Genomic DNA, 25252 nt, shown 5'->3' with positions numbered 1-25252 from the left:
CACATCCCTAGGACAGACCCTCAGTCACCACTCAGAGACCAAATACAAACTTTAGAAAATATAAAAGGAACAAACAACAATCATTTGTCCTATTGGTTTAGTAATATCATAACTGAAAAGAATCATTAAAAATCATTATAATAATTTAGAAAGATAAATATTGATTAAGGCTTTGATTATGAATTTAATTTGTAAATATATAGATATATTGAAGCGGCAGTGGATTTCAGAATCCAACCTTTCAGGTTTCTCGCACAAACCAATCGTTTCCTGTCTTAAGACATCAATGTGTCGTCATGAGCGGCAGGGTTTAATTTGCATTTGTCTGTGCATGTTTTTTACTCTCGTAGATTTTGTTAACATTCAGATGCATTATACAACTGACAGACTGCAACGGTTGAGTTACAAATCTTCATTTGTGTTCTACTGAAGAAACAAAGTCAACTATATCTTGGATGCCCTGGGGGTAAGCAGATAAACATCAGATTTTCATTTTTGGGTGAACTATCCCTTTAAAGGGTTCTTTCAGGCGCTTCATATATTGAACATTTCCATCATACAATCATTTTATGGATTTAGTTTAAAATAATTTTGTTTTAATTCATTTTTTGTTTTAAATTTAATAAATTAAACAGGTGAAAACCCTCTTTTGGAACCTTTATTTTTAAGAGTGATAGGTCAACAATACTTACCAGTTCGTTAGCTCTAGTGGTAATTCAACTCCATTTCATTCCTCTGTGGACATCTCAACTTAAATTTTTTTCTGAAAAGATAATGAGAACATCTGTGAAGACTGGACACTCTTATATATACACAGTATTATCAAAAATAAGCGCTAATGCATGATTAAATCTATGCTTTCACATAATCTTTAAAAAGAGCATGTTGATTAAGTTCTGTATGCCAAAGCATAAAAGCTTTGGATCAAATTGACCTTGGAGAAACTGGATATATACAAAGAACATGACCAGTCCTGATGTGGTTGTGGTCAGAACAGATGCTTTAACTCATTTTAAAACACAGATGTATAAAGACATACAAGGTCTTATTCATTGAACATGGAGACTGGAAAGGGGTCTTTAAATGTGTTGTATGGCAATCTTCCAAAGAGTGTGCCGTCATGCACGGCTACCTTTAACATGATTTATGGTGGGAAGAGGGAATGTATTCTTTACATACACTGAGGAAACACAATATCCTGTTCCACTGCCAGACCTTCGCCCTATGGTCATACATACATTTCAGGCATCTTTTGATCTGTCTGTCATATGCCAAACCTTTAGGTTTGATTTCAGTCATATAACCTCGAGACAAAGCTTGAGTTCAAATTTTGCACATGGATTTCAGATTTAAACATGATTTTTGAATGTGTACAGATTGCAAAATAACAGTCTGCCTACAGAAAATTGTTATTGTGTTTATGATATTTTAGTCATTCATGCTTCTACTCTCACCACATTGCTGATGGTAGTGTGATATAGGGGTGACTGGGGCTAGTTGTCACATGAGCTATATCTCATTTAACTATAGTCTAAGGCAATGGTTCCCAACCACGTTCCTGGAGGACCCCCAACAGTGCACATTTTGCATGTCTCCTCAATCAAACACACCTGATTCAGGTCATCAGCTCATTAGTAGTTACTCCAAGACCTGATGTGGGTGTGTCAGACAAAGGACACATCCAAAATGTGCACTGTTGGGGGTCCTCCAGGAACGTGGTTGGGAACCACTAAGGTTTAAGTCAAAAGTCCAGTTACACAAAAGTGTGTTTTCTCTGGCAGAGGTTTCAAACACATAGTTCAAAAGTTTATGAAATCTGAAAACCCAAACTAAAAACCAAATATCAAAATGTTTGATTCTACAAACTGGGGAAAGTTGTCATGTTTTAAATGCCATCAATGTATTATTAATTTATAAATTACAATATTTTTTGGGCAAATAAATGGATTGATATTACAAAGGTTCTGTTTAATGGTTCCATTGTGACCACTTTCTCCATAAAGCCTACTTTTCTTTGCCAATAATTGTGGACATTTTTAAAAAAAATGTTGTGTAACCAAAAAAAAAATTTTTTTTGCGCTTATAGACTAGTAATTGATTAAAAAGTTCGTTCCACTACGCCATGTAAAGTAGAAGAAAGCATGGAATAATGCGATGTCTTGACGTATTTTGCTTGTTTGCTGCAGAACTGAAGCAAAATTGTATTAGTGCTCAAAGAATATGCATTTCTAAAATTTTATAAAGATGATTTTGATCATCACACTTACTTGCTTGTTGTTTTTTAATGACAAAAATGCACAAAGTAGCTCACTAAACCATCCATTTCCTTGCCCTGTTTGTTTACTACCTGCAGATTCTTCTTCTTTTCAGTTGGAGTCCAGACGCGAACACGCCCGTATAATTAAAGGAGCGTTTTGATTGGTGGGCTGCCGCGCGCCTCCCCTGCGTCAGTCCGTCAGCAGCGGCGGTTGCCTTGGGAGCCCGTAGTAGACACCGAAGTACACATGCCGAGACATACTGGGCGGCGTCCTGCTCTCCAGAAATGTGACATTCAAACTGGGATTTTACAGTTGTTGGATTAAGTAAACCGAATGATGATGTCTCATTCCCAGAATTACATGTAGACTGAGATTCGAGTGACGGCAGAAATGTCTGTACAGCGCTCGGTCCAACTGTCAGCCGCGTCGCTCGCTGTTGTTCTCAGCCGGGACGAGGACATCAAATACAGCGCGAGCAGCACTACCGGACAGGACGTGTTTGCGGATTTTAAGTCGCAAAATTCGCGAAGCTTCTGGAATAAAAGACTCGTGAAAGCGGTGGCGGAAGTTTCCTTCCAGGGATGGCTGGAGAACTACGTGCTGCTTGTCCAGGGCAATGCCAATAACTTGGAGGTGTTGAGGGAAGCGTGGATGCGCAGGGCGCTGAGGTCACCCAAAGGATACACTATCAAAGCAGTAGGTAGGTGATCAACTTAGGGCTGTTTGCAGGGGTATTAACGTTATAAGATGTGTAATCGCATTCATGAATGAACCTCATGATCGTCCCAAAGCTTGTCTACATTGGTCACTCTGCAGATGTAGTAACTGAACTTGATCAGAACGATGGCACTACAGAAGCGAGTCCCACGAGAGCGAAATTTGAGGAAGGCTAAGGTTTAACATTTGTTTCTTTAGCACTTGGTTGATGAGTAACATGGTGAAATTTGAAAAGAACACCTTGGTCATGTTGGTTAAGCAGACATGCATTAAATAAAAAAAAATAAAAAACAAAAATGCAATCCTGAAAGTTGTAGCCCATGGTCAATGACTTATTCTTGTCCCCATATCTAAAAAAAAAAAAAAAAAAAAAAGGCATTCTATGATGATCATGTTTTTATTTTTTTAATTAAAAGACTTTTTGAAATGTTTGTGGTGTAATTTTCATTGAAAAATAAAAAAAATCCTCTTAAAAGGCTGACATTTATAAATGAAAAAAATTAATTCAAAAATATTGTCATAAGTATTTTGGCATACTCTTTTATTATTATTTCTAAAAAAATAAACAGTGTAGCTGTTTTAAAATATAACAGTTACTATTTTAAAAATATTAAATGGCGATGTCAAGGTCATTACCTTTTTATACAAGAAAAGTATATATTTTGTGTCAAATGGAGTAACCCTAACACTTATGCATGAATCAAAATTTGTTTAATCTTGAACCACATGTTTGAAAACTCTTTTTGAAGATATGCACAGAAAGTATATTAGTACTTTTTACATGATGGTTACACCATTTGACATTTTTAGAGTCAAAGACTTTGTAGAAATGACATAAATGTTTGCAAAAACATTTATATCATGAATTTCTAAGAACGTGGCATGAGTTTAAAGCTAGATTTTTAAAAATGATTTATTTTATCATCTCAAAGATCCTTACTGACATTGACAGATTTCATTAGAAAATCAATATATAACCTTCATTTGTGATTGTGGACATTTCCCAGTGGATCTCTGTAGGGATTCTCATGCTCTATAGGAGATCCACATCATGAATGCCTCTTCCTCCAGTGTCTCTCTAAAGGTCCCCAGATTGTTTTTCCCCAGCTATAATAGAAAACCACATAATTTCCGTTCGCTGTAGAAGGTAGTGTCTTAACCTAACCTGACCAACAAGTCCCCATGAGACCTCAACATGCTTTAGGCGTAACTGTGTGCGTGCAACATAAGTGCATTATTTCCAGATGACAGGAAATATGATTTCTGGGGAGCTGTGAGTCTCTGACTCAATTTTCACTCCTCAGTTTCAGCTGAAGCAGTTAACTTCCTTGTAAAAGGGGCATTGGTTTGGGTACAAAATTCATGCCCAGTGTTGCGTTAGTTATTGATTTGAATAGGGATGAAATTGTTTTTGTTGGTCACATGTTGAGGTGCGAGACCTTTTGTGACTGTGTGGATTTCTGTTGCCTCAGGTGTCACTGCTTCTGGGAGGCATCTGGCTTGCCCACTACAAACATGAAGCGGATTGTAAGAACCGCCATTTGTTCCTGCTGTCACAAGCGATGAAGGTGCATGTTAGCATACTGAGAATATAGTGTGTAACCAGGACATTTTTGAGCTAGGAGTAGGACCACACAATAATGGGACTGTGAGTAGAGGAAGCTTAAACCCACATTTATTTTCATTTGTTTCGTTTTCTCTCGGAAATTGGAAGCACACTATCAAACGCATACAAATTGTTGAGACCTCAGGTCAGGTTGTCCAGCACCAGTGTCTTTGTAATTTATTGCCCATTCACCAGATACCATAGTGCTGAGATATGTCCTGTCCAGTGGTTGTCCACCAGCCGGGTTTATAGCTTGACCACTGGAACCGATGTCCCTTGTTTCATTCTCAGGGCGGTACCATGGAGTCTTTTTATTGTTGTCTGGAGACGGCGCCAGGACATAGTGTTGGCAATGAAATGTCAGCTTGTATGAGATTAAAGGGTTAGTTCACCCCAAAATGAAAATTAGCCCATGATTTACTCACCCTCAAGTCATCCGAGGTGTATATGATCTTTCAGACGAATAAAATCTGAGTTATATTACAATAGTCCAGGCTAATCAAAGCATTATAATAGCAGTAATTGTTGCTCTGTTTTTGAAGTCCATAAAAAATGCATCTGTCCGTCAAATAACGTGCTCCACGTGGCTCTGGGGTGTTAATAAAGGCCTTCTGAAGCGAATCTATGCGTTTGTGTAAGAAAAATATCCATATTTAAAACTTTATAAAGTAAAGTTTCAGCTGACCGCCTTCCGTGTTCAATTTATGGAAAAAGTGTTGAAAGGTCCCCTGCTGATCGAAAGACTAACGCGACCAGGTCCGCTCGTCATGAAGACACGTACACATCTTGAGTTTCACTTTCAACTTTCAACACTTTTCCACGGAAGGCGATCGGCTGGAACTTTACTTGATAAAGTTTTAAATATGGATATTTTTCTTACACAAACGCATCGATTCGCTTCAGAAGGCCTTTATTAACACCCCGGAGCCACGTGGAGCACGTTATTCGATGGACAGGTGCATTTTTATGGACTTCAAAAACAGAGCAACTATTACTGCAATTATAATGCTTCGTTTAGCCTGGACTATTTTAATATAACTCTGATTATATTCGTCTGAAAGAAGAATGCCATATACACCTAGGATGACTTGAGGGTGAGTAAATCATGGGCTAATTTAAATTTTTAGGTGAACTATCCCTTTAAGGTATGGTTTGATGAAAGTATTGAAATGATATAACCGTAAATAAGATTGAAAGAGAATTGGCAAATAACATCTCCAAGAGCTTTTTTAAACATCACTTTAAAGGCCCCGATATACTCTCACAGCGGAGTTCGAAAAAACCAGAGGTATACTAGTTAGTGAACATCCAGAACAATGGCATCTATTATGCCGGGAACGGTGTTTGGATGGATATGTTAATATAGTGCACTTTTTACTCAATAACAAAATAAACACAACAAAAAATGACAGCGGTGAGAAAACAGTAGTTTAGAAAGCATCTCATCATATTGAATTAGCGATGTGGATATGTTTGATTGAGCTCTGCAATTCAGCACTCCGGTCAAGTCAAGTCATGTCACGTTAATTTATAGTTCTTGCTTAAAGTCCTCATGAAATCAAAATCGATTTACTTTGTTTGCCCACATTACAGGTCTTAGGGTGAACAACTAATCCGTGCAAGTTAATACACAGAAAAAAATTGTTTGCCGTGGTAATCTTTAATCAAAATCTGAAAAGTAACTTCCGGTCTGGAATGGGGTTCCCTTTCCGATGACGACTGTGTGACGGCTTGGGTTTGAATATCCTTAAACGCTCCCCTCCAACCGTTAGTCTGCTATGAGTGAGAGATGGAGAGGAGGAGCGCTGAAGTAAAACCCTGCCCTCTATTCAATATTCCGTTTCACTGGAAATACGTCACAGCACTGAAATAAAATCAGTTGCAACTTCCGGTTAACTGGGACTTTTTTGACCAATAATGCTATCCTGAAAGTTATAGCCTATGGTCAATGACTCATTCTTGTGTCCAGTTCAATTAAGATGTATACATAAAAATGACTTGAATACGCATCTTCTATAAAGAACTTAAAAGTCTTAAAAGGCAAATGAAAAAATTAATTAAATATCGTCATACTAGTTGTAATCTTTTATCATTATTTCTAAAAATAAATAGCGAAGCTATTTAAAAAAATATAATAATTACTTTTGTGTTTTTTTTCTCTCTTTTTAAAATTAAACTGAGATGATGGACCCTGGTAGAATAAAGGTGTTTTCAGCCAGAGCAAACTTTTCCAGAAACTCAGGCAATCTGTTTTGGTCTCAGAAACAAACTCCAAATGAACTTTGTTTTGGCCTAATTTTGTTTCGAAATGACGTCACACTAGTTCAATTTCACATTAAGTATATCGGACCCTAAATATTACACTCATTCAGTATTTTTCTAGGCCTGTGTTTAGTCAGCAGGAAAGAGTTAGTGGCTGTGATTACCCTTCAGCAGATGGGATGATGAATGAGCCTGCCTCGCTCGCTGTCCTCTTGATTATCAGTATACATTAGTGAAAAGATGGATTGTTCACTGGGGCCTGCACTGGTTTTTTTGGCCTCTTGCTCATAATACTCATTGACCCTTTCAGCTCAAATTTTGAGCCTTCTGTCTTCTGTATGTTCTCTGAATTCCAATGAATGCATTGATATTGATTTTAGACCACAATTTGTGTGACTTATTGGTTAAAAAGAATGATAAATCTTAATTTACTTACCTTCATGTCATTCCAAACCTACACGCTCCTGCAAAGCAGAAAATATTAATCTCTACCAAACTTTTATCTAGCCTGCATCTATATCCACATCCAAAAATTCCATGTTGTCGTAATTTTAAGCAAAACGACAATAGAACGCCTTGAAATTCTGGACGCTAACATGGGTTAGATGCAAATATGGTTCACTTGTTTTGTCACACAAAGCTATAGTGAACAGGTCATATGGACTACTTTTATGATAGTTTTTATTTTATTTGTAATGTTTATGTCCTTTTTTGACAGCCCCTTGTTATGAACTGATGTTATATGACAAGATGGCATGCATGTTCCATAGAAATAATAACAGTTACATTTGGGAATGGCAAATGGGTGATAAAATATCGACACAATTGTCGTTTTTGGTGAACTACCCCTTTAGGTGTAGAAGAAGCATAAAGCAAGTTGACTGGCAGGTTTCTAAAAATGAAAAGCTGAATAGTTAGTATTAGTAATGCAGCGCAGAAACTGGAATTCACTGGATGTGCTCAAACGCTTTTGTCTTTGGCCTGTGGCCTTCAACTACAGAGAATTCTTCATGCATCATTTATAAGTAAAGCTGTATGAAATTGGAGGCATAGGAATGATGTGCATTGAACTACCGGTATAGAGATTTAGGATGATGATGAATGTAAAAAGCATTTGAAGAAATGAGAAATTCAAGAATGCCTCACCCTTTTCCGCCTGTCTGTTGAAATCTGAGGTGCTTACAATGGCTGAAGTCTGCATTATTCAGGAGCTTTGGATCATGCCGCCATTACTCAATGGGGTATAACATCTATGCTAAGTTCTAATGAGGAGGTGTTCAGTAGTGTTAAGCACAGTACTGATATGTTCATTAACATACCATATGTTATCTGGTTTAACTTAATTTTGTTTGTTAGTAGTACACATTTATATCTTCAAACCTAATAATACATGTTCTATATACTCTGGAGTGCCTCTACCAAAGCAAACATATTTGTTGGAGGTTTATGCAATGCAGACCACATCTCTCTCAGATCTCAGCTCATTAGCCGTGACATGGCGTCGTGCTGGACTCTTTTATCCCGAGGTCAACACCCACAGTTCTCATGCATTGAAAGTTGCCCTCTTGGTTAACAAGGCACCAGAGGTCATCGCTCCCCAGTGCTTTTCTCAAAGATGTCATTGCTGACCACAACACTTCCAGGTGTGCACCGTAAACAGAGGAGGCACAGTTCAGCCAACATGTGTTTGTAAAAGAACAAAAGCTTTCTTATTCCCATGAAAGCATATCTTTCTTGAGGAAAAAACCTATAAGAGCAAGAATGAAATTAGCTTACACATAAAAAAAACTCTTGAAATTAAAGGAATGACATTAAAAGTGGCATTCAGTATCACCACAAGCATGTTTTTGAGTAAATAGAATAATTAATGTGGGTTGTTTAGTTACACAATAAACTATTATAATTTTGAAAATATAAATTAAATAAAAAAAAAATGATATGCAGTATCACAAGCAGAGAAGACAGGATAAACATTTAGTTTGCTATTTATTTATTTCAGTAATTTTTTTAAAGTAAATAAAATAATCAGCATGTTTTATAGTTAAATAGAAAACGGTTATTATTTTGGACCTTTGAAATTAAATTGCACACGTCATCATCCGAAGCAGAGATTCCAGAATAAACATGTGGGTTAATATTGATTTATTTTTTTTAAACCCATGTGCTTTATAGATCTGTAGAAAACTACTGTCAATTTGGACTATATTTAATTAAAGTTTCATCACAGTCAGAGATTCCAGTTTAAACATGTCAGGTATGTTTATTTATGTGAAAGCTTTTTTCTTGTTTGTTTAAGTAAATGAACTAATCCATGTGGTCAGAATAAAAGAGAGTCATATACATGCCCAGATTTGGGAGATTAAAGTGGAGATGGATCTGGTTTCTAAGAAAGCAGCCAATGGAATGTTTTTCCAAGATAACCAAACACTGCCACGAGCAGCCATGTGTATTTCTTCCATACGTCTCCTTTTTTCCTCCATTGAAATCATGTATCCTTTATCCATCATTGTAGTTAAACAATCCTGACAGGACACTCTTTTCTTTTTCCTTAGAGCTCTTCTCTGTCCCTCTGTCTGCTGACACTAATTTAACATGTGAAAAATGCATCTCTTCCTGTGACTTCAATTACGTCCACATCCAAAAATTCATGCTGTCCATCTAAATTCTGTCCAAACACAGCACTTAAGACTTCTCATTTTCAGTTTGGGATTTAAAAAAGAAAAACACATGTGATTGTGTGTTGGCATGTATATGTGCTTGTCTGTGGGGTTTTTCTGTGTGCATGAGTGATCCAGAGATATTTCATCATGTCTCCTTCAATGTAGCTGCAATGGATTTCCCTTATCCGTCCTGATTTGAAGGGGCATCTCTCTATATATTTCAGAATCTGACCTCTGTTTTAAATTATGTTAGATATTGCTTGTAGCATCCTTTTTCCATAAGACAGGAAGTCAGTACTTGATGAAATCTAAGCTGGATGACATATTTAAGTAGTTCACAGCCAGGTGGAGATCTAGGCCAGTACAAATAAATGAAAAGATTATCCCGCTCTCCTACTGTTAAGCATCGCAGCTAATGTGTTTGCAATTAGTGGACAGTACTTCCCTCATATTTCCACTTTCTCTCCTTCCAAAAATGATGTAAATAAATGGTGTACTGTCAAGTAGACCTGACCTGACTAACCCATTTCCATGCTAAAATCAAGATATTGTATCAAAACTCGCATGAAAGCTGTTTCCAGCTTAGATTAAGCCTCACTATGTAAAAAAGCCTTCAGATATAAGGTTAACAAACCTACAATCTGATGTAGCTCAGCCTTGGTCAGAGGAAATGATTCTCATCTGGTGGAAATTACCAGCATGGAACTTGATTAGTGGTGTAAGAATGTTGTAAACTGTGGCTCCTTTAACTTCTAGTAGTAAAACTAGTAGGAAACACATTAAAGGGATAAAGCGGTTTAGTCCAAATTTACTGAAGAGACTCGATCGCTTTATATAATGAACAGATTGAATTTAGGTCCGCTTTTTTAAAGGGGGGTGTAATGCTATTTCATGCATAGTGAGATTTTTACATTGTTAAAGACTTGGATTCCCATGCTAAACATGAACAAAGTTTCAAAAATTAAGTTGGACATTTGATGGAGTATTTCTGTGCCAAAAATACTCCTTCCGGTTTCTCACAAGTTTCGGAAAGTTTTTTTCGAGTATGGGTCTGCGTGACTACAACAAGGGCAGAATTTCCTTGTACGGGCCGTATGGGCACTTCTCCCGGAAGGGTGAGCGCACCCGTCGACTAGAGCGAGAGAGCAAAAGCAGTATGCCCATGATCAAAGCACTTTACTCGGCTTTAGGGAAGTCGTTGGCTGCGCTGCACAGGTCACAGGACTTCAAGAAATCAACAATATCACGAAAGAAGTGTGTTTTTGGTTGCCAGGGCAAGATGACCCTGTTCAGCTTCCCAAAGAACCCAGCGTTAAGGGGACAGTGGATGGAGTTTGTTTTTCCGGAGCAGCAACGGAGTTGTGCAAGTGTTATTGTTTGTTCCTTGCATTTTGGCGACGATTGTTTTATAAACAAGGCCCAGTTCGACGCTGGATTTGTAGGTCGTCAGGCGGTGACTAAAACTGCTTCAAATGTCTGTGTGCTATTGGCTATCGGCGCGTAAGTGCACATCAAGTAAACAACATGATCACGTATAGTTGATTTATCAATGGAGTATGTGATGTAATTTACACAAGCTGCTAAGCAAATATATATAGTTGTACATACCACACATAGAGACGTCCTGCTGTAGTCGTTGTTGCTGCTGCTCCTCTTCAATTTCAGCCTCCGGATCAGATTCTGGATCATATATGTATGGCTGAATCTAATTGATAGGCATGGTTTATTTAGGATAACGTTTTCTTTTCCACGTTTAAGGATGTCACAGCTTTAAGACTCACTCAGTGCAATAGCTGCGCGCCCTCTTGATTCTTTAGCTCCGCCCACACCATACGCTCGGTTTTATTCGGAAAGACTCAGTACAGCGTATCTTTGTTTTATAAATATAATAATACTAAAGACTTTTCGGAGATATGAAGGATGCAATACTACTCTATAGGTACTCAAGATTGACATGAGATGAAACTGAGTGCGATATCCCCCTTTAATCAACTCACACATCAGACATGGTAAATGGAAGCTCAAGCTTGTTCGCTTGACGAGCGAGAACCAATGAGGTTCATTTTTGTGTGTTACGCAAGAGGTTTGTACTAGTGTGTCAAGCAGGTTAGGTTGAGCTATGTTCGCTGATGAATGTTTATATCTGGATAAAAGCTTAAATTCAATCTGTTCATCATATAAAGCGATCAAGTCTCTTCAGAAAATTTGGATTAAACCGCTTACTTTATATGGATTAGTTTCACAATCTCTTTATGAATTTTTTGAAGCGTCAAAAGCCGTGTTTACACCGCAGGAACTTTCCCCAGGAACTAGGAACTTTGGGGTGGTACTCGGTGTGTTTCGACCGCAGGAACCAGGGTCTAAATTAAGTTCCGGGTAAATATTTCCCCTTCCAAATGGCCCTGCTCCCGAGGTAGTACTTTTTCAAAGTTCGAGAACTTTCGGGGGTTGGACTTGGGCGCTGAACATGCTGATTGGTTGAACTCACGCAGCTTTTTATGTCAACCAGCATTTGAAAGCAAAGTCTTTTGCGAGGTTCGTTCGTTCTGCGTCCAGTAAATATCAGTCTTGCTCTTTCTGTCTGATGGCGCGCGTTCGTCTCAGCAATCGCACGGTCAATGTCCGTAATAGCTGATCATAACATACGTTATCTTATTTTAAATCTAGCTTTACGAGCTTTCAGAATACACTTTAGTATCAGTACTCGTCTCTTTTCCGCAGTTTTGTTAATGACCTCTTTATTAAACCAATACATAACTACCAAAAGCAGCGCTGCTTGCATCTCCTCGTTATTGTTGCAGACAGTATCGCGCAAAAATGATTACTGTCTGTCGTTGACTGGGAGGAGCAGTCACGCGCAGTCCTACATCACCGGACTAATTTGCCTAATCTTCCCGGTACTTTAGACCGCAGTGGAAACGCAGACAGTAGCAGATCTGGGGGGAAAAAGTTCCTGTTAAAAAAGTTCCTGGTACAAATTTTCGGTATTTTCGGTGGAAACGCGGTTAAAGTGGTAGTTGCGTAGCTGTCAATGGAGGGACAGAAATCTCTCAGATTTCATTAAAAAGATCTTTATTTGTGTTCCGAAGATGAACGACATGAGGGTGAGTAAATAATGACTTTTTTTTAATTTTAGGGTGAACTATCCCTTTAACATGTTTTCAAGCAAATCATGAATCTGTATCCTGGACATTCCTTGAGGGATGTGGAAAAGGTTTATAATAGACACAGACCATCAGGATAGCTTTTCGCTATATTTTTTGCTTTTAATTTTACTTTATAATGTATTATATATATATATAGCATGATTACACATGATTATTTCAGTGATTGAATCACAGATATACACTACCATTCAAAAGTATGAGATGGGTAAGATTTTTTAATGTTTTTGAAAAATAAATCTCTTATGCTTACCTAAGCTGCATTTTTTGCTCAAGAATACACTAAAAAACGTATTATTGTGGAGTATTTATTACAATTTAAAATAATACATTTTCTATTTTAATATATTTTAAAATGTAATTAATGTTTTCAGCATCATTCCTCCAGTCTTCAGTGTCACATGATCCATCAGAAATCATTATAATATGCTGATGTGCTGCTCAAGAAACATTTCTTATAATTATTATGTTGAATCCTGTCACTTTTGATCAATTTAATAATTTAATGCTGAATTAAAATATTTAATTTCTTTAAAAAAAACTTACTGACCCTAACCTTTTGAATGGTAGTGTAGACATTTTTATTATTAAAAATTCTATATTCTATTCTATAATCTATATTAAATATTATTATGTTATTCCAAACACATCACTTTTCATGATATATGATATTTGTTACTCCTGATATAAAGACCAAAGGCCTAAGAACATTTACTTTTCCCGGGGCAAGGAAACATGGCCTATTTGCATCAGCTTCAAAAGGGTCCCTATAGTTTTGCCTTGAAACCTGAGATATGTTACCAATTGATAATGACCTCCTTTTGTGAGACATGATACATGTATGCTACAAAACATTACTCTCTCCAATACAGGAAAGCGAGCTGTTGGGGCTTTTTGTGACTCTTTGCAAAATATTGGTTTAATCGCTCATTTTCTCTGTACTTCACGGGTTTGTCAGTGTCGATCACTGCAATGGCTGTGTGATAAATTAGACTACTACTTAAAAATCACATACTATTGCTTCAAAATGACAACATAAACGTGCAGACGTATTTCGTCATGCAGTGTTATCAGCATGAAGCAGTTCCTTCTGTTAATCAATACACAAGCCCAGAGAGAATCATGAAGCATGTCAACATTGTAAAATGGCCCTTTTAATCAGTCTAACGAACCATAGAGGGAGAGAGAGAGTTCATCCATGATGCCCATGATGAAGAGCTTCATTTTTTTCCATTTGACATGTGACATGGTTAACATTTAACACAGGTGTTTCATTTCAAAACTACACCAGACACATGCTTGAACACACCTCTCACAGAATGTTTGTTAGTGGTTAAAAGGGATAAATGTTTTGGGCCTTTTTACTTGAGACATTGAAGGCAAAACGTTGTAAAGCCTAAGGTGTGACCAGGAACCCTAGCCACTAATGGCAGCACAAAAACATTTTATTTAGTCCACCAACAACACACAAAGAAGAGCAAAGACTGAAATGAACGTGTGCATGCATGAGAACACAAATACTGTACTGAGTAGTGAACTGAAGGATTGAAGCTAGCTCAAAAACAACACATGATTCTGCTTGCTTCATTCTTTTTCGTGTTAATAGAGCGTCCCTGCATTAGGGCCATGTCTGGCATGGTCTGAAGTCATGAACAATTAATGTGAATGATGTTTCGGTTCCAGCAGAAGAACTCAAAGGGAACTGAACCACCTCCACAGAAGCTTTATGTGACTGAGACATAGAGCTATGGTTTTTTTTAGACCTTGTTTTGCATGTATTTGTCCTCTGCATGAAACTGTATGCATTTCATGCAACATTTTTTGGCTTTAAAGAGTTGAAATACTGAAGTGATATTATGATGGAGGGCATTGTGTGTCGTGGACTTATGGTGAATTTTAAAGGAATCTAAGGCTATGTTCAAATCCGATTATTTGTGTATCCGATCTAAAATGATTGCTGTCCACATTATGTATCGCAACTGTTCAGTTAATGACGCTCTTTAGTTTTCCGGAATATCTGCATTGTTTTCTATGGCAATGACGTTGCAATTGGTAAGCATATACGGCAAAAATGTGAAAAGTTACACCACACGAAATCGGATCAGAGCAGTCCAGAAACAGATTTCCAGAAATGCGCTTTGAATAGGATTTCAAACCACATGAATGTAGTTGAAAAGGTATTTGTAAAAATCGCATTTCAAGTGGTCTTTTAAAGTAACTCATAACTTTCAGATGGCTGTGGGGCATGTTTGGAGATCTTAAAGACAACTTTGATGTGTGGATGTGCAATTCTCCCTTTGTTTTTCAAAGTCATAGTGACCACAAGAGATTTTTTTCTTTTTTTGAATAGGACATCTTTTTCAAAATGAAACATACTTTTTCACATTGAGTGGCCAGCTAAAGTCAAGCTTTTTAAGTGTATTAGTGCATGCTGATTTTTATAATTACACACGTTTGTGTCATTCTTTCTCCCCAATTTTCTTGAACCATGAACTTGTCTTAAAAAGTGCCATTTTATGAGATAGTTGACCTCTTGACCTTCTGAGGACATTTTTATCGTTGCGCAGAGGGCACTTTACTTTACCACAAAAATGTTCAAATAATTGGGCTGTCAAACCTCGCAATATTAGTGTTTCCACCTGTATAATGCTGCAGGACTTTTAGTGTTGAGATGGCTTTGTAAAAGGCATATTTGTATTGTAAACTTACAAAAAGAGTATTGTGTTTAATTTTTCTTGATTTTGAAATCTTCAGTATACTATATAAATTCAGTATTTGTTAAAAAAAGGAAAATATACACATGTAATACAATTGTGTATATTAATGTTTAAATGTTAAATAATTTTTCATGTTTTTTTTAAGTTATTGTCTTGTTTTGGGGGGAAATAACTCAAAATTAAGTGAGTTTTTGCTTAAAATAAACAAAATAATGCCAGTGGAGTAAGATAAATAATCTTGTTTTCTGTTTGAATTAAGATTATTTTGCTTACCCATTGGCAGATTATTTTGCTTATTTTAAGCAAAAACTCACTTCATTTTGAGGTATTTTCCCCCAAAACAAGACAATACATTTTAACTTGTCTAGTAAATGACAAGTAAGTCATTTACTAGACTTACTTGTCATTTAAGAATTTTTAGATGTTTGGACTAGAAACAAGACGACAAGTAAGAGCATTTTTTTTTTCCAGTGTAGTCCTGTCTAATAAGATTTATGATATAATATAATGTAATTAATATAATGCAGTCTAATTAGACCCACAAGACCTTTCACCATGTGACTCCTCTGCTTCTCCTTACCACACCGGAAAAGGAGACACAATATCGAGCATTTGATGGCATTTCTTTAAATGTGATTGTATATGATTGTAATTTAAACTGCACAATTATTGCCGCTTTCTCAAAAAATTGCGATTAGATCGAACAACATGATCAGACGATTATTGAATAATCGTGACTGGCAGGCCTATGTGTGACACCTAGAAAAGCATGTGATTTCAGCCACCCATGAAGCACAGAATTCCTCAGAGGCAGGAAGGTGCCTATAGGGGGTTAAACGTGTTTGGAATTATCAAGTTACCTTTAATTCACTTTCTCTTTCCCGCCTTCTTTCGAAGGTTCACAGTCCACTGTGTGTTTTTGTTGTTCCAGCCACTCAAGGTGGTCCAGAGAGTATAATGTAGGTATTGGTTACAGCTGTAGTAAGGAATGAACCTTACCACATTCAAATCTTGTATTTATTAGTACAAGCTCATTCATCACTGAAGAGCACCTTATATGTGGTGTATATGTGTGCGCTTGAATCAACAGAGCACTTGTACGTTAATTACCTCTGTGGATTCCTTCTGTGAAGTTTGACGCCCACAGCTGACCAGGTTGTTTTTAATAGAAACTCGAACAATAATTAAGCTGTTGTGGTTAACCTATCTGCACCTTGACAAAGCCTTGGTTGAAAAGCCACACATTTATTTATTTTGTATATATATAAAAATGTGTGTGTACATATATATATATATATATATATATATATATATATATATATATATATATATATTATACACACACACATGTGTATGTGTACATGTTTTTTATATTTTTATTTCAGTTTCAATAACAATAACACATTTTTTATATACAAAAGAAAGAAATGTGTGGCTTTTCAACCATGGCTTTGTTAAGGTGAAGATAGGTTAACCACAGCTTGATTATTGTTTGTGTGTGTTTGTTTGTGTGCGTGTGTGTGTGTGTGCGTGTGTGTGCGTGTGTGTGCGTGTGTGTGCGTGTGTGTGCGTGTGTGTGCGTGTGTGTGCGTGTGTGTGTGTGTGTGTGTGTGTGTGTGTGTGTGTGTGTGTGTGTGTGTGTGTGTGTGTGTGTGTGTGTGTGTGTGTGTGTGTGTGTGTGTGTGTGTGTGTGTGTGTGTGTGTGTGTGTGTGTATTTACCCACTATATTAGACAATAATTTTATATTATTACATAATAAAGGATGAAGATATTGAAGTATTTTGTGGGTCTTGTACACCGATTGTCTTCAGGTTGTAAATCACATGACTGTAGAAGTTTCATTTCTAAAAATATTTAAAACTGTAATCTTTCATTAATTTATGTTTTCCATATTTATTTCTAATTTATGATTGTATTTATTTACTATTACAGTTTTTTGTGGTCAAGTGATGAAGTGGTCAAGTGACCTTGTTTGTCATTTTAGTACCATGAAATTTCCTATTACTTGTGATGAGTGGCAAATGCTGTAGGGTAATGTGATAAAGACAAAATGGGTATTTAAGTAGTCAGGACATGCACAAGACATTCTCATGTGATTTTCAAATCTTGTTTACTCAAATTAATTTATGCTTACAAGTCAAACACTGGTTGTTTTTTATATTCATTTGTAGTTTATAATTTAAGAGACTTGTCCCGCTCCCTTTCTACTTTTTCCTTGCCATTATTTGCAGTGTGACATGGCTGCCATGGTATCTGGTGAGGTATTCTTGTGACAAAAAAAGATGTTGTCAAAGCAGCTCCATGAGACAATGAGCCCAGGGTATTTCCCTGGAGAGAGGAATTAAGGGTACATGTGTCCTTAGTAAAACCACATGCCCACATCAGCTCAATTGGAGCTGGAACTCTCAATTGTTGTGCAAAACATTTCCCACTTTCTCTCTGAAAGACTATTTGAAGCACACTTACTCCTAAAAGATTGTTAGAAATAGACCGTTTCTGCAGTTAAAGCATATAAAAAATTATATACATCCCAAGGACAACCTAAGGATGTGCTGTTCCCACATTTACTCCACCTTCCTGAAAATAAAGGAAGACAAGAATGGATTTATCAAGTGCATGTATCGGGTTTTCCTCTCATTACACCTCTCAGACTACATGTGGTCAGAGACCTTAGATGAGATGTTTCCTGTTTAAGACCTTAGACGGGATGTTTTTCCCATGGAAAACAGTGTCAAAAGTGTAAAGCGATGAGCAAAGGCATGTTTCAGCTTACTCTGAGCACTCCGCTTACTCTCTGAGTGCTCTTACAACAAAGAAGAATGGATTAGTTGCTAAGCGAGCAGAGAGTCAGACATTTAATGGGAACTAGCAGATGAATGAAGCTAAAACTCACAGGTCAGGAATAGGAGTGGCAGGTCAGGAATAGGAGTGGAATAGGAGTAAAACATTACTTTCATTTCAATAAAACCTAGTAATATAGTAAATATTATATTTTACTGCACTTGAGGGAACTTTGAGTGTTTTCTCAACTTTACATTTTCACCACATTATACAAAATATGCTGTTGTCTCTGAATCAACCGATAATGTTTCCAGGTTTGTGTGAGTTGGAGTGGGACTTTTAAAGTGAGTCTTACCTGGTTTAATTATTCTGGGTTAATCAACTACAGAATGGACAGTCGGTGTTGGCAAGTGTTCAACAATTAATAAAGCCATCCCTAGTTAATAATCAATACTTTGGCTTTCTGAGTGATCACAGATAACTGAAGAAACCACTTGCTTTTGTAGTTCAAACAGAAATGTTTTGAGGGCTTGACATTAATAATTGCACGGTTATGGAAATATTGTGGAACAAGCAACCTACACTTTAGCACAAGTAAATGATCCAAGTACCGGAAAAGCTTAATGCTTAGCCTAGCCCTGCATTAGCTTAGACATGTTATTTGGATCTAAATGTTAAAATATTCTTTGTGTGGTATTCACTTTCACAGAGCTAAAAAATGTGATTCCAATAGAGCTGCAACTAACGATTATTTTTTCTGTCGACTAATCTAACGATTATTTTTTCGATTAGTCGACTAATCTAACGATTATTTTTCCGGATTAATGTTATGATTCTTTTTTACTGATTATTGTATTTCAAAGAGGGTAGTGAATTTGTATATTATTTTAACATGAAATCAATGAATGATGACAATATTAATTGTATTTCAGGAAGGGTAGTGTACATAGTATGCCATTTTATAATGAAATATATGAACACAAGAAGCTTTTTAAACATAATATATAATGATACTATTCATCATAAAATGTATACAGAGTAGGCCTAATTAGGAAAAGTTGTTTACTATAGTATGATTTACTTATTGATTTGTGTCAATAGTAAACGAAAATGCACTTGTATTTATCTGCAAAAGGTTCACATGCAGGAGCTTTAAGCATAGTTTTAATATAGTATAACTAGTCGTCTATTTTGAAGATACATGTGCATAAACAACGACTAAAGCTGCCAGAAGTTTTTGCCCAAACTTCAAAGACACATTTAAATGATTAAAGCTAGAGGCATATCTTAACTTTAATGTTACTTTAATCATGCAAACTACCTGTATACAGCATGTTATTATGCATATGTGTTTGGGACAGAGGGGAACCAGGTCGCATTAACAGGAGATATATGCAGCCCATAATAAATAAAAGCACGAGACGTACTGGGGTCGGAGAAGAACCCCGGAAAATGTGACCGTCTGTTGCAATACACGCGCCACTGTTCAGCTGCGCGAGAGAACCATGGAGAGAACATTGGCAGCAGGGTTGCCAGGTTTTCACAACAAAACCCACCCATTCGTTACTCAAAACTAGCCCAAAACAAGCCCAATCGCGTTTCGGGGAGGTTCTCTGGTAAACATTGCGTTCGGGGGGTTAAATATGTGTGTTTTTTTTGCAGGGCTGCCTGCTAAAATTCTCATTCCCGGGGCTAAATATCACATAGTTGGGATCGCTTCAACCCGCGGACATGAGACACAGCCCGCAGCAACAGTGTAGAAGTAGCCCAATTCCGCGGAAAAAAACGGGACTTGGCAACACTGATTGGCAGTGTGAAAGCTCCCGCTCTCCACACACACATCTCCTGCTCTGCCACCGCGCACAGTGTGAAACCGGCATTACAGAGCGAACAAAGCACAGTTTTATTCGGCTTCTGTTTAAAGTACTCCCACACTTTTGAATGTCGCGGTCTGGCTTTATATGATAAATGATCATTTTCACTATGCCCGGGAGCAGAAGCTGCCATTATTCTAGATCTTCTGTTCCATTCTAGAACGTAAATAATGTGCCGCCGACGCGTCGACGCATTTCACGCACGTCGTTGCAGCCCTAGACTCCAACTAAACATATTCTATTATTATTTTATTTTTTTCTATAGGTGATCTCTCCCCTGTGCAGATGTCACCAATATCCCAGTCTCAGTTTATTCCACTGTCTGAAATATTGTGCTCTGTCATATCAGACATGAATTCTACCCATGTGGTCGTAAACCAGGAGGCATTGATCAATCACATGATGAAAGCACACCCAGGTAATACAATACTATGTCATGTTTCACATAACTGTACTTTTAACTGTATGTAACCTGTATATTTACACCAACAAATATTTGTTTCAGGAATGACCATTCCCACTCAGGACATCCTGTACAATGCTTTGGGAACGCTTATTAAGGAGAGGAAGATCTATCACACTGGCGAGGGCTACTTTGTAGTGACCCCTCAAACATACTTCATCACCAACAACATGGAGAAAGAGAGGAATTGGTGGAGTGCTGGCGATACTGACCTGCCGTCACCACCTCCCATCACGTACCTTGTGAGCAACGAGAGCTGCATGGACACTTCTAGTGAGGTGCCTGTCATGGCCCACTGTAAGTCCTGCAGCTGCTTCAGCCCTCCGTCCATTGTACCTCCATCTGTCCAAGAACATCAATCCATCAGCATTAGTGAGTGCACTGGGAAAAGCCTCAAGTGGCCCAAAGAACACAAACCCTCCATTCAGCATCAGTCCACATCTACTGCAGCTGACTACCAGGCCAGTGAGATTAGCAAATCCACCAACACAAGCCGCAAGGACAAGGAGAAAGCTGGCCGCAAGTTTGGGCTTAACCTCTTCCGAAGGAACACCGGGAAGAAGGACAACAAACTAAAGAAAGAGTATGCCACATTCTCTGGCCAATTCCCACCGGAGGAATGGCCTGTCAGGGATGAGGATGACTTAAACAACCTCCCCAGGGATCTAGAACATGCCATCATCAAACGGATCAACCCAGAGCTGACTGTGGACAATCTAGTAAAGCACACGGTTCTTATGAAGAAGCTTGAGGAGAAGGCTGAGAGAGGCACAGAGAAAGCTGTGGACAAGGGCATTTCCACCGAAGCTCTTCTGGCTAAGCAGAGGCACCATACCTCAAAGGCCGTGGGGAAGAAATTGCCCCCTAGAGCTACTCGTAGCAAGAGAAGAGGACCTTCATCCAAAGAGAAACAAAGGGCAAAGAATAAGACATTCCAATGTGCTGAAGATTTAGAGGCAGATGATCAGATTATGCCTCACCCCAGAGCAGAATTTGCTTCGGATGAACCGGACAATAATGTAGAGGGTACCATTCGTAATCCAAAATGTGTCTACAAGAAACGGATAGACAACCCATTTTTGGGATTGCCAGGAAGAGATGTGGAAACAAACATCAACCATAAAGAACAAAAGAGGAAAGAAGCCAAGATTCCAACCACCGGAAGGCGGGAAAGACCAGGTCACAGGTCAAAATCCTGGGATCCTCATCCGGCCAAAGCAATTGCTGACAGCGTGGAGAAATCTCACACACTAAAGGATGCACCTTGTGAACAGGTCCATGAGAGAGCCCAGACTGTGGACTCCACTCTGGATGTTCAACCAATTCAAGAGCTTTGTGGAGATTACAGCTCAGCCTACCCTGAGAGCAGCACATTGAGGATAGAGGACAAAATTAAGCTGAGAGAGAATAAAGTCCGAAGCAGAGACTTCAGAAATGACAGATTAAAAGATATTAAACATCAGGATGGACACTTGAGAAATGTTCCTGACCAAAATAACATTGTAGATAATCTTTCACATTGCGATGCAACAGAAGTACCCGTCTCGTGGCCTAAACCTACAATTCATCGTAGACTTTCCCTACATCTACTTAACAGTAAAGAAGAGTCTCATCACCGTCCTGATCTGCTGTCCTCACACCAGCAAGTTGGCAGCATAACTAGCCATCAGCTGCCTGGTGGTCAAAACTTGGACAGAAACACAAGCCAGACTGAGAGTGAGGTGTATACAGATGATGAACATCACATCTATCAGAAATCAGCAGTGGCGGATGAGGATGGTTGTAGCTCTGTCTGCCTAAATGAGGAATGCATACTTGACTGTGAGCTATCACAAACCAGTAAAGCTCGTTACCATGAGTCTGTCTGTGCAGATGGTGGCTGGGATGGCCATTTCATCGAGGAGCATGTTCATCACAAACCCACCAGAACCACACACAGGCCGCATGAATACAGGTGGCAGTCCTCTGATCACCAGATCCATCAGAAAGGTGCTAGCCCCAGACAAGAGGTCCAGTGTCTGAGGAAAAGACTACACAAATCCAGTTTGGCTGATGATGAACATACTGAAGCCCTGGAAAGCAGCATTTTTGACTACTGTCAGACAAGCGAAGTGGAGTCTGATTCTGAGACCATACATAAATCTGCAGATGAAGCTGATGCTGGCAGATCTAACAACTGGATCCGCCACCAAGAATTGAAGGTCTGCCATCAGAGCACAAGAGAGACATCTGAGGATACTGGGAACATCTGTGCAAACCTGAAGGATCCTACAGGGGCCTGTGCAGGAGAAACCGCAGAGGGTCAGAGTTACACAGCAGATAGTGGGATTGACTCTCCAAGGTTGGTCTAAGGTCATTAAAGGGATGGTTCACCCAAAAAAAAAAAAAAATTCTGTCATCGTTTACTCCCCCTCAAGTTGTTCCAACTCAGGAACTGTGGAACTCAATGGGGCCCATCAACTGTTCTGACATTCTTCAAAATATCTACTTTCAAAATATGTTCAGCAGAAGAAAGGAATTCATACACGTTTGAAACAACTTGAGAGGGAGTAAAGGATGACATAATTAAAATTTTTAGGTGAAATATAGTCTATATTTAGCCTGTTTTTACAATTAAAAGTTTACTTTAGTATTCATACTGCAATCAAACTTAGTACTAAGTACAGTTTAGGGGTTCATGGTTGCCTGTATTTAAACACTTTCCATTTACTTACATTTGGAGGTACATATCAGAAAGTTTTACAGATGGTTTTATTCCAGATTAAATATTTCCCTTTTTCACTGCTTATTTGCAGGACACATATGAGTGTAACCTCCAGTAACTCAGCTATTCTTAATGGACTGAAGCATCGTGGCTTCCTGCAGAACCTTGAAAAGCTCCACTCCAACGGCATTCACCCTCAGAGTTCACTGCTCAAGCTTACACCTGTCATGAATGTTTAAACAAATTAAAATGTAACTCAGCATCTGGGTATAGTTATATCATGTAAAAATGTATATAATCCAACAAATGTAAATACACCCCCTCCCCTCCTCTCCTCTCCTCACACAAAAGCTAGGAATGTAATGTAGGTTGTGCTTTTTATATACTTAATTCAGTACAGTTTTACATTTTAACTCATTAATAATGTTAAGGGTTTTTTTTGTTAACATAATTTTGTACATTGGTCTTTTGCTGTTTAGAGAGAGAACCTGAACATTACAAGGAATTATCTGCTCAAGTCAATCCTCTGTTATCTATGTACAAATGGCGGGTATTTCGCGGAAATAAAGTGTTTAAAAATGGCGTCTTGTTAGATACATTTCTGACCTGAAAGAAACAACAGTCAAAGGGGTCAAAGCTAAATTATATTTTTAGGGGAACGGACATAGCTTTGTGAAAATATATGAATATATCGGTCAGCAATAGAAATAAGGGTATACATTTATGTAATGACATGAATATATCATGCCCCAATTATTTAATTGAATGTAATTTCTACGTCAAGCAACGTTTGTTAAGAATACATTTTAATCTTACTATAATTTATGCAACTCATTCCACTCAAGGTGAGTGTGTAAAATGAGTATCATAATCTCTAACCATGTGCCTGAAGCATACGTATTTACATCAATAAATCTCCAAGTTCCTCACATTAGCTTGAAAGTTTTCATCTGTACCTCTACAAATGAACAGTTTGGCCGCCAGTTCAGTTGAATGGCGATGAATACTTTGTGGATTCATCAAAATTGTCAGTTGACTTGCTACAACAAAGCCTTTACAATGCCACTGCCTGCCACTGACGGTCATGAACAATTCATGATAGACCTGCAGCTAATGCAACATTCAAACAGACAAAGGCAAGTAGAGGTAGCCATAGGTTACTGTTGTGAGATGTATGATACTGACTCATAGCAGGACACGTGGGAGATGCACCCTACTATTTTAGATGATTTTTTAGCCACACCGTTTAATTCCAGCACCTGTAACCAGGGGGCCGAGGTGAGAGGCTCTACAGGTTCAGGCAGGAGCTAAACAGATGGGGTTTCTGAATGACAGGTATTGAATGGTGGCTGACTGTGTCATGTTTCATTCAGCCTCACTGGCAGAGAACAATGGCCAAAGCCTTCTTGCATGTGCTCATAATAGCCAGAACAGGCATACTGTAGGCTACAAACCAGTTCATAAAAGACAGCATGCATTGTGTAGGCTACAAACCACTGTTATTTATGAGGTCAGTGACATTGAATCTGTATAATGTAGCCAGTTTGTCTTGTATTTTTTACCATTCAAGATTTCTAAATTCTTTCAAATGTTGACAAAAATAACAAAAAAGCAAGATCTCGTGTTTGTCTTTTCAATAAAATACCAAGACAGTGTATTTATATTTACCCTTTTCCATCAGAAATTGTCAACAAGTAATGGTGCTCGTGCTGTTTAAACTTTTTTTAAGGGAAAGGGCGCACCCTAGTGGTCTCTGATCACAGTGTTTTGAGGAAGCCATTTTTGCTCAGGATGCCCACAGTATATCCTCACATCCTCAGGATTAGTGTTTTTCACTCCCTCACAAGATTTGCTAGCCCTGGGTGGCAGGGCATCCTAATTGGTGTTTCCCTCATGACAAGATGTGATGTTTTAATCACATTTAATACAGTGGTTTTACAGAACGACAATTTTTTCCCCCTGTCAGATGAGCTAGCCATGATCAAGAACACTGACCTCTATGGCTCACCTGTGCGCACACAGTCTGTATTTTGCCTGTATACTTT

The 25252-nt window shown here is 38.1% G+C and overlaps 1 protein-coding gene across 1 annotated transcript; it reads left to right on the top strand.

Moving 5' to 3' along the window:
- The first annotated feature begins 2444 nt into the window (after positions 1 to 2444).
- On the top strand, positions 2445 to 24137 carry stox1 (storkhead box 1). The gene is made up of 4 exons (XM_079842396.1): positions 2445 to 2958; positions 20306 to 20458; positions 20546 to 22844; positions 23299 to 24137. Exons 1-4 carry the CDS (start codon positions 2649 to 2651, stop codon positions 23444 to 23446), a joined length of 2910 nt encoding a protein of 969 aa, XP_079698522.1. The 5' UTR covers positions 2445 to 2648; the 3' UTR covers positions 23447 to 24137.
- Positions 24138 to 25252: the final 1115 nt, after the last annotated feature.

The sequence above is a fragment of the Gobio gobio genome (genome assembly GCF_949357685.1).
Source record: "Gobio gobio genome assembly, chromosome: 18".
NCBI lineage: Eukaryota > Metazoa > Chordata > Actinopteri > Cypriniformes > Gobionidae > Gobio > Gobio gobio.
This window is presented reverse-complemented; position numbering and strand designations above follow the sequence as displayed.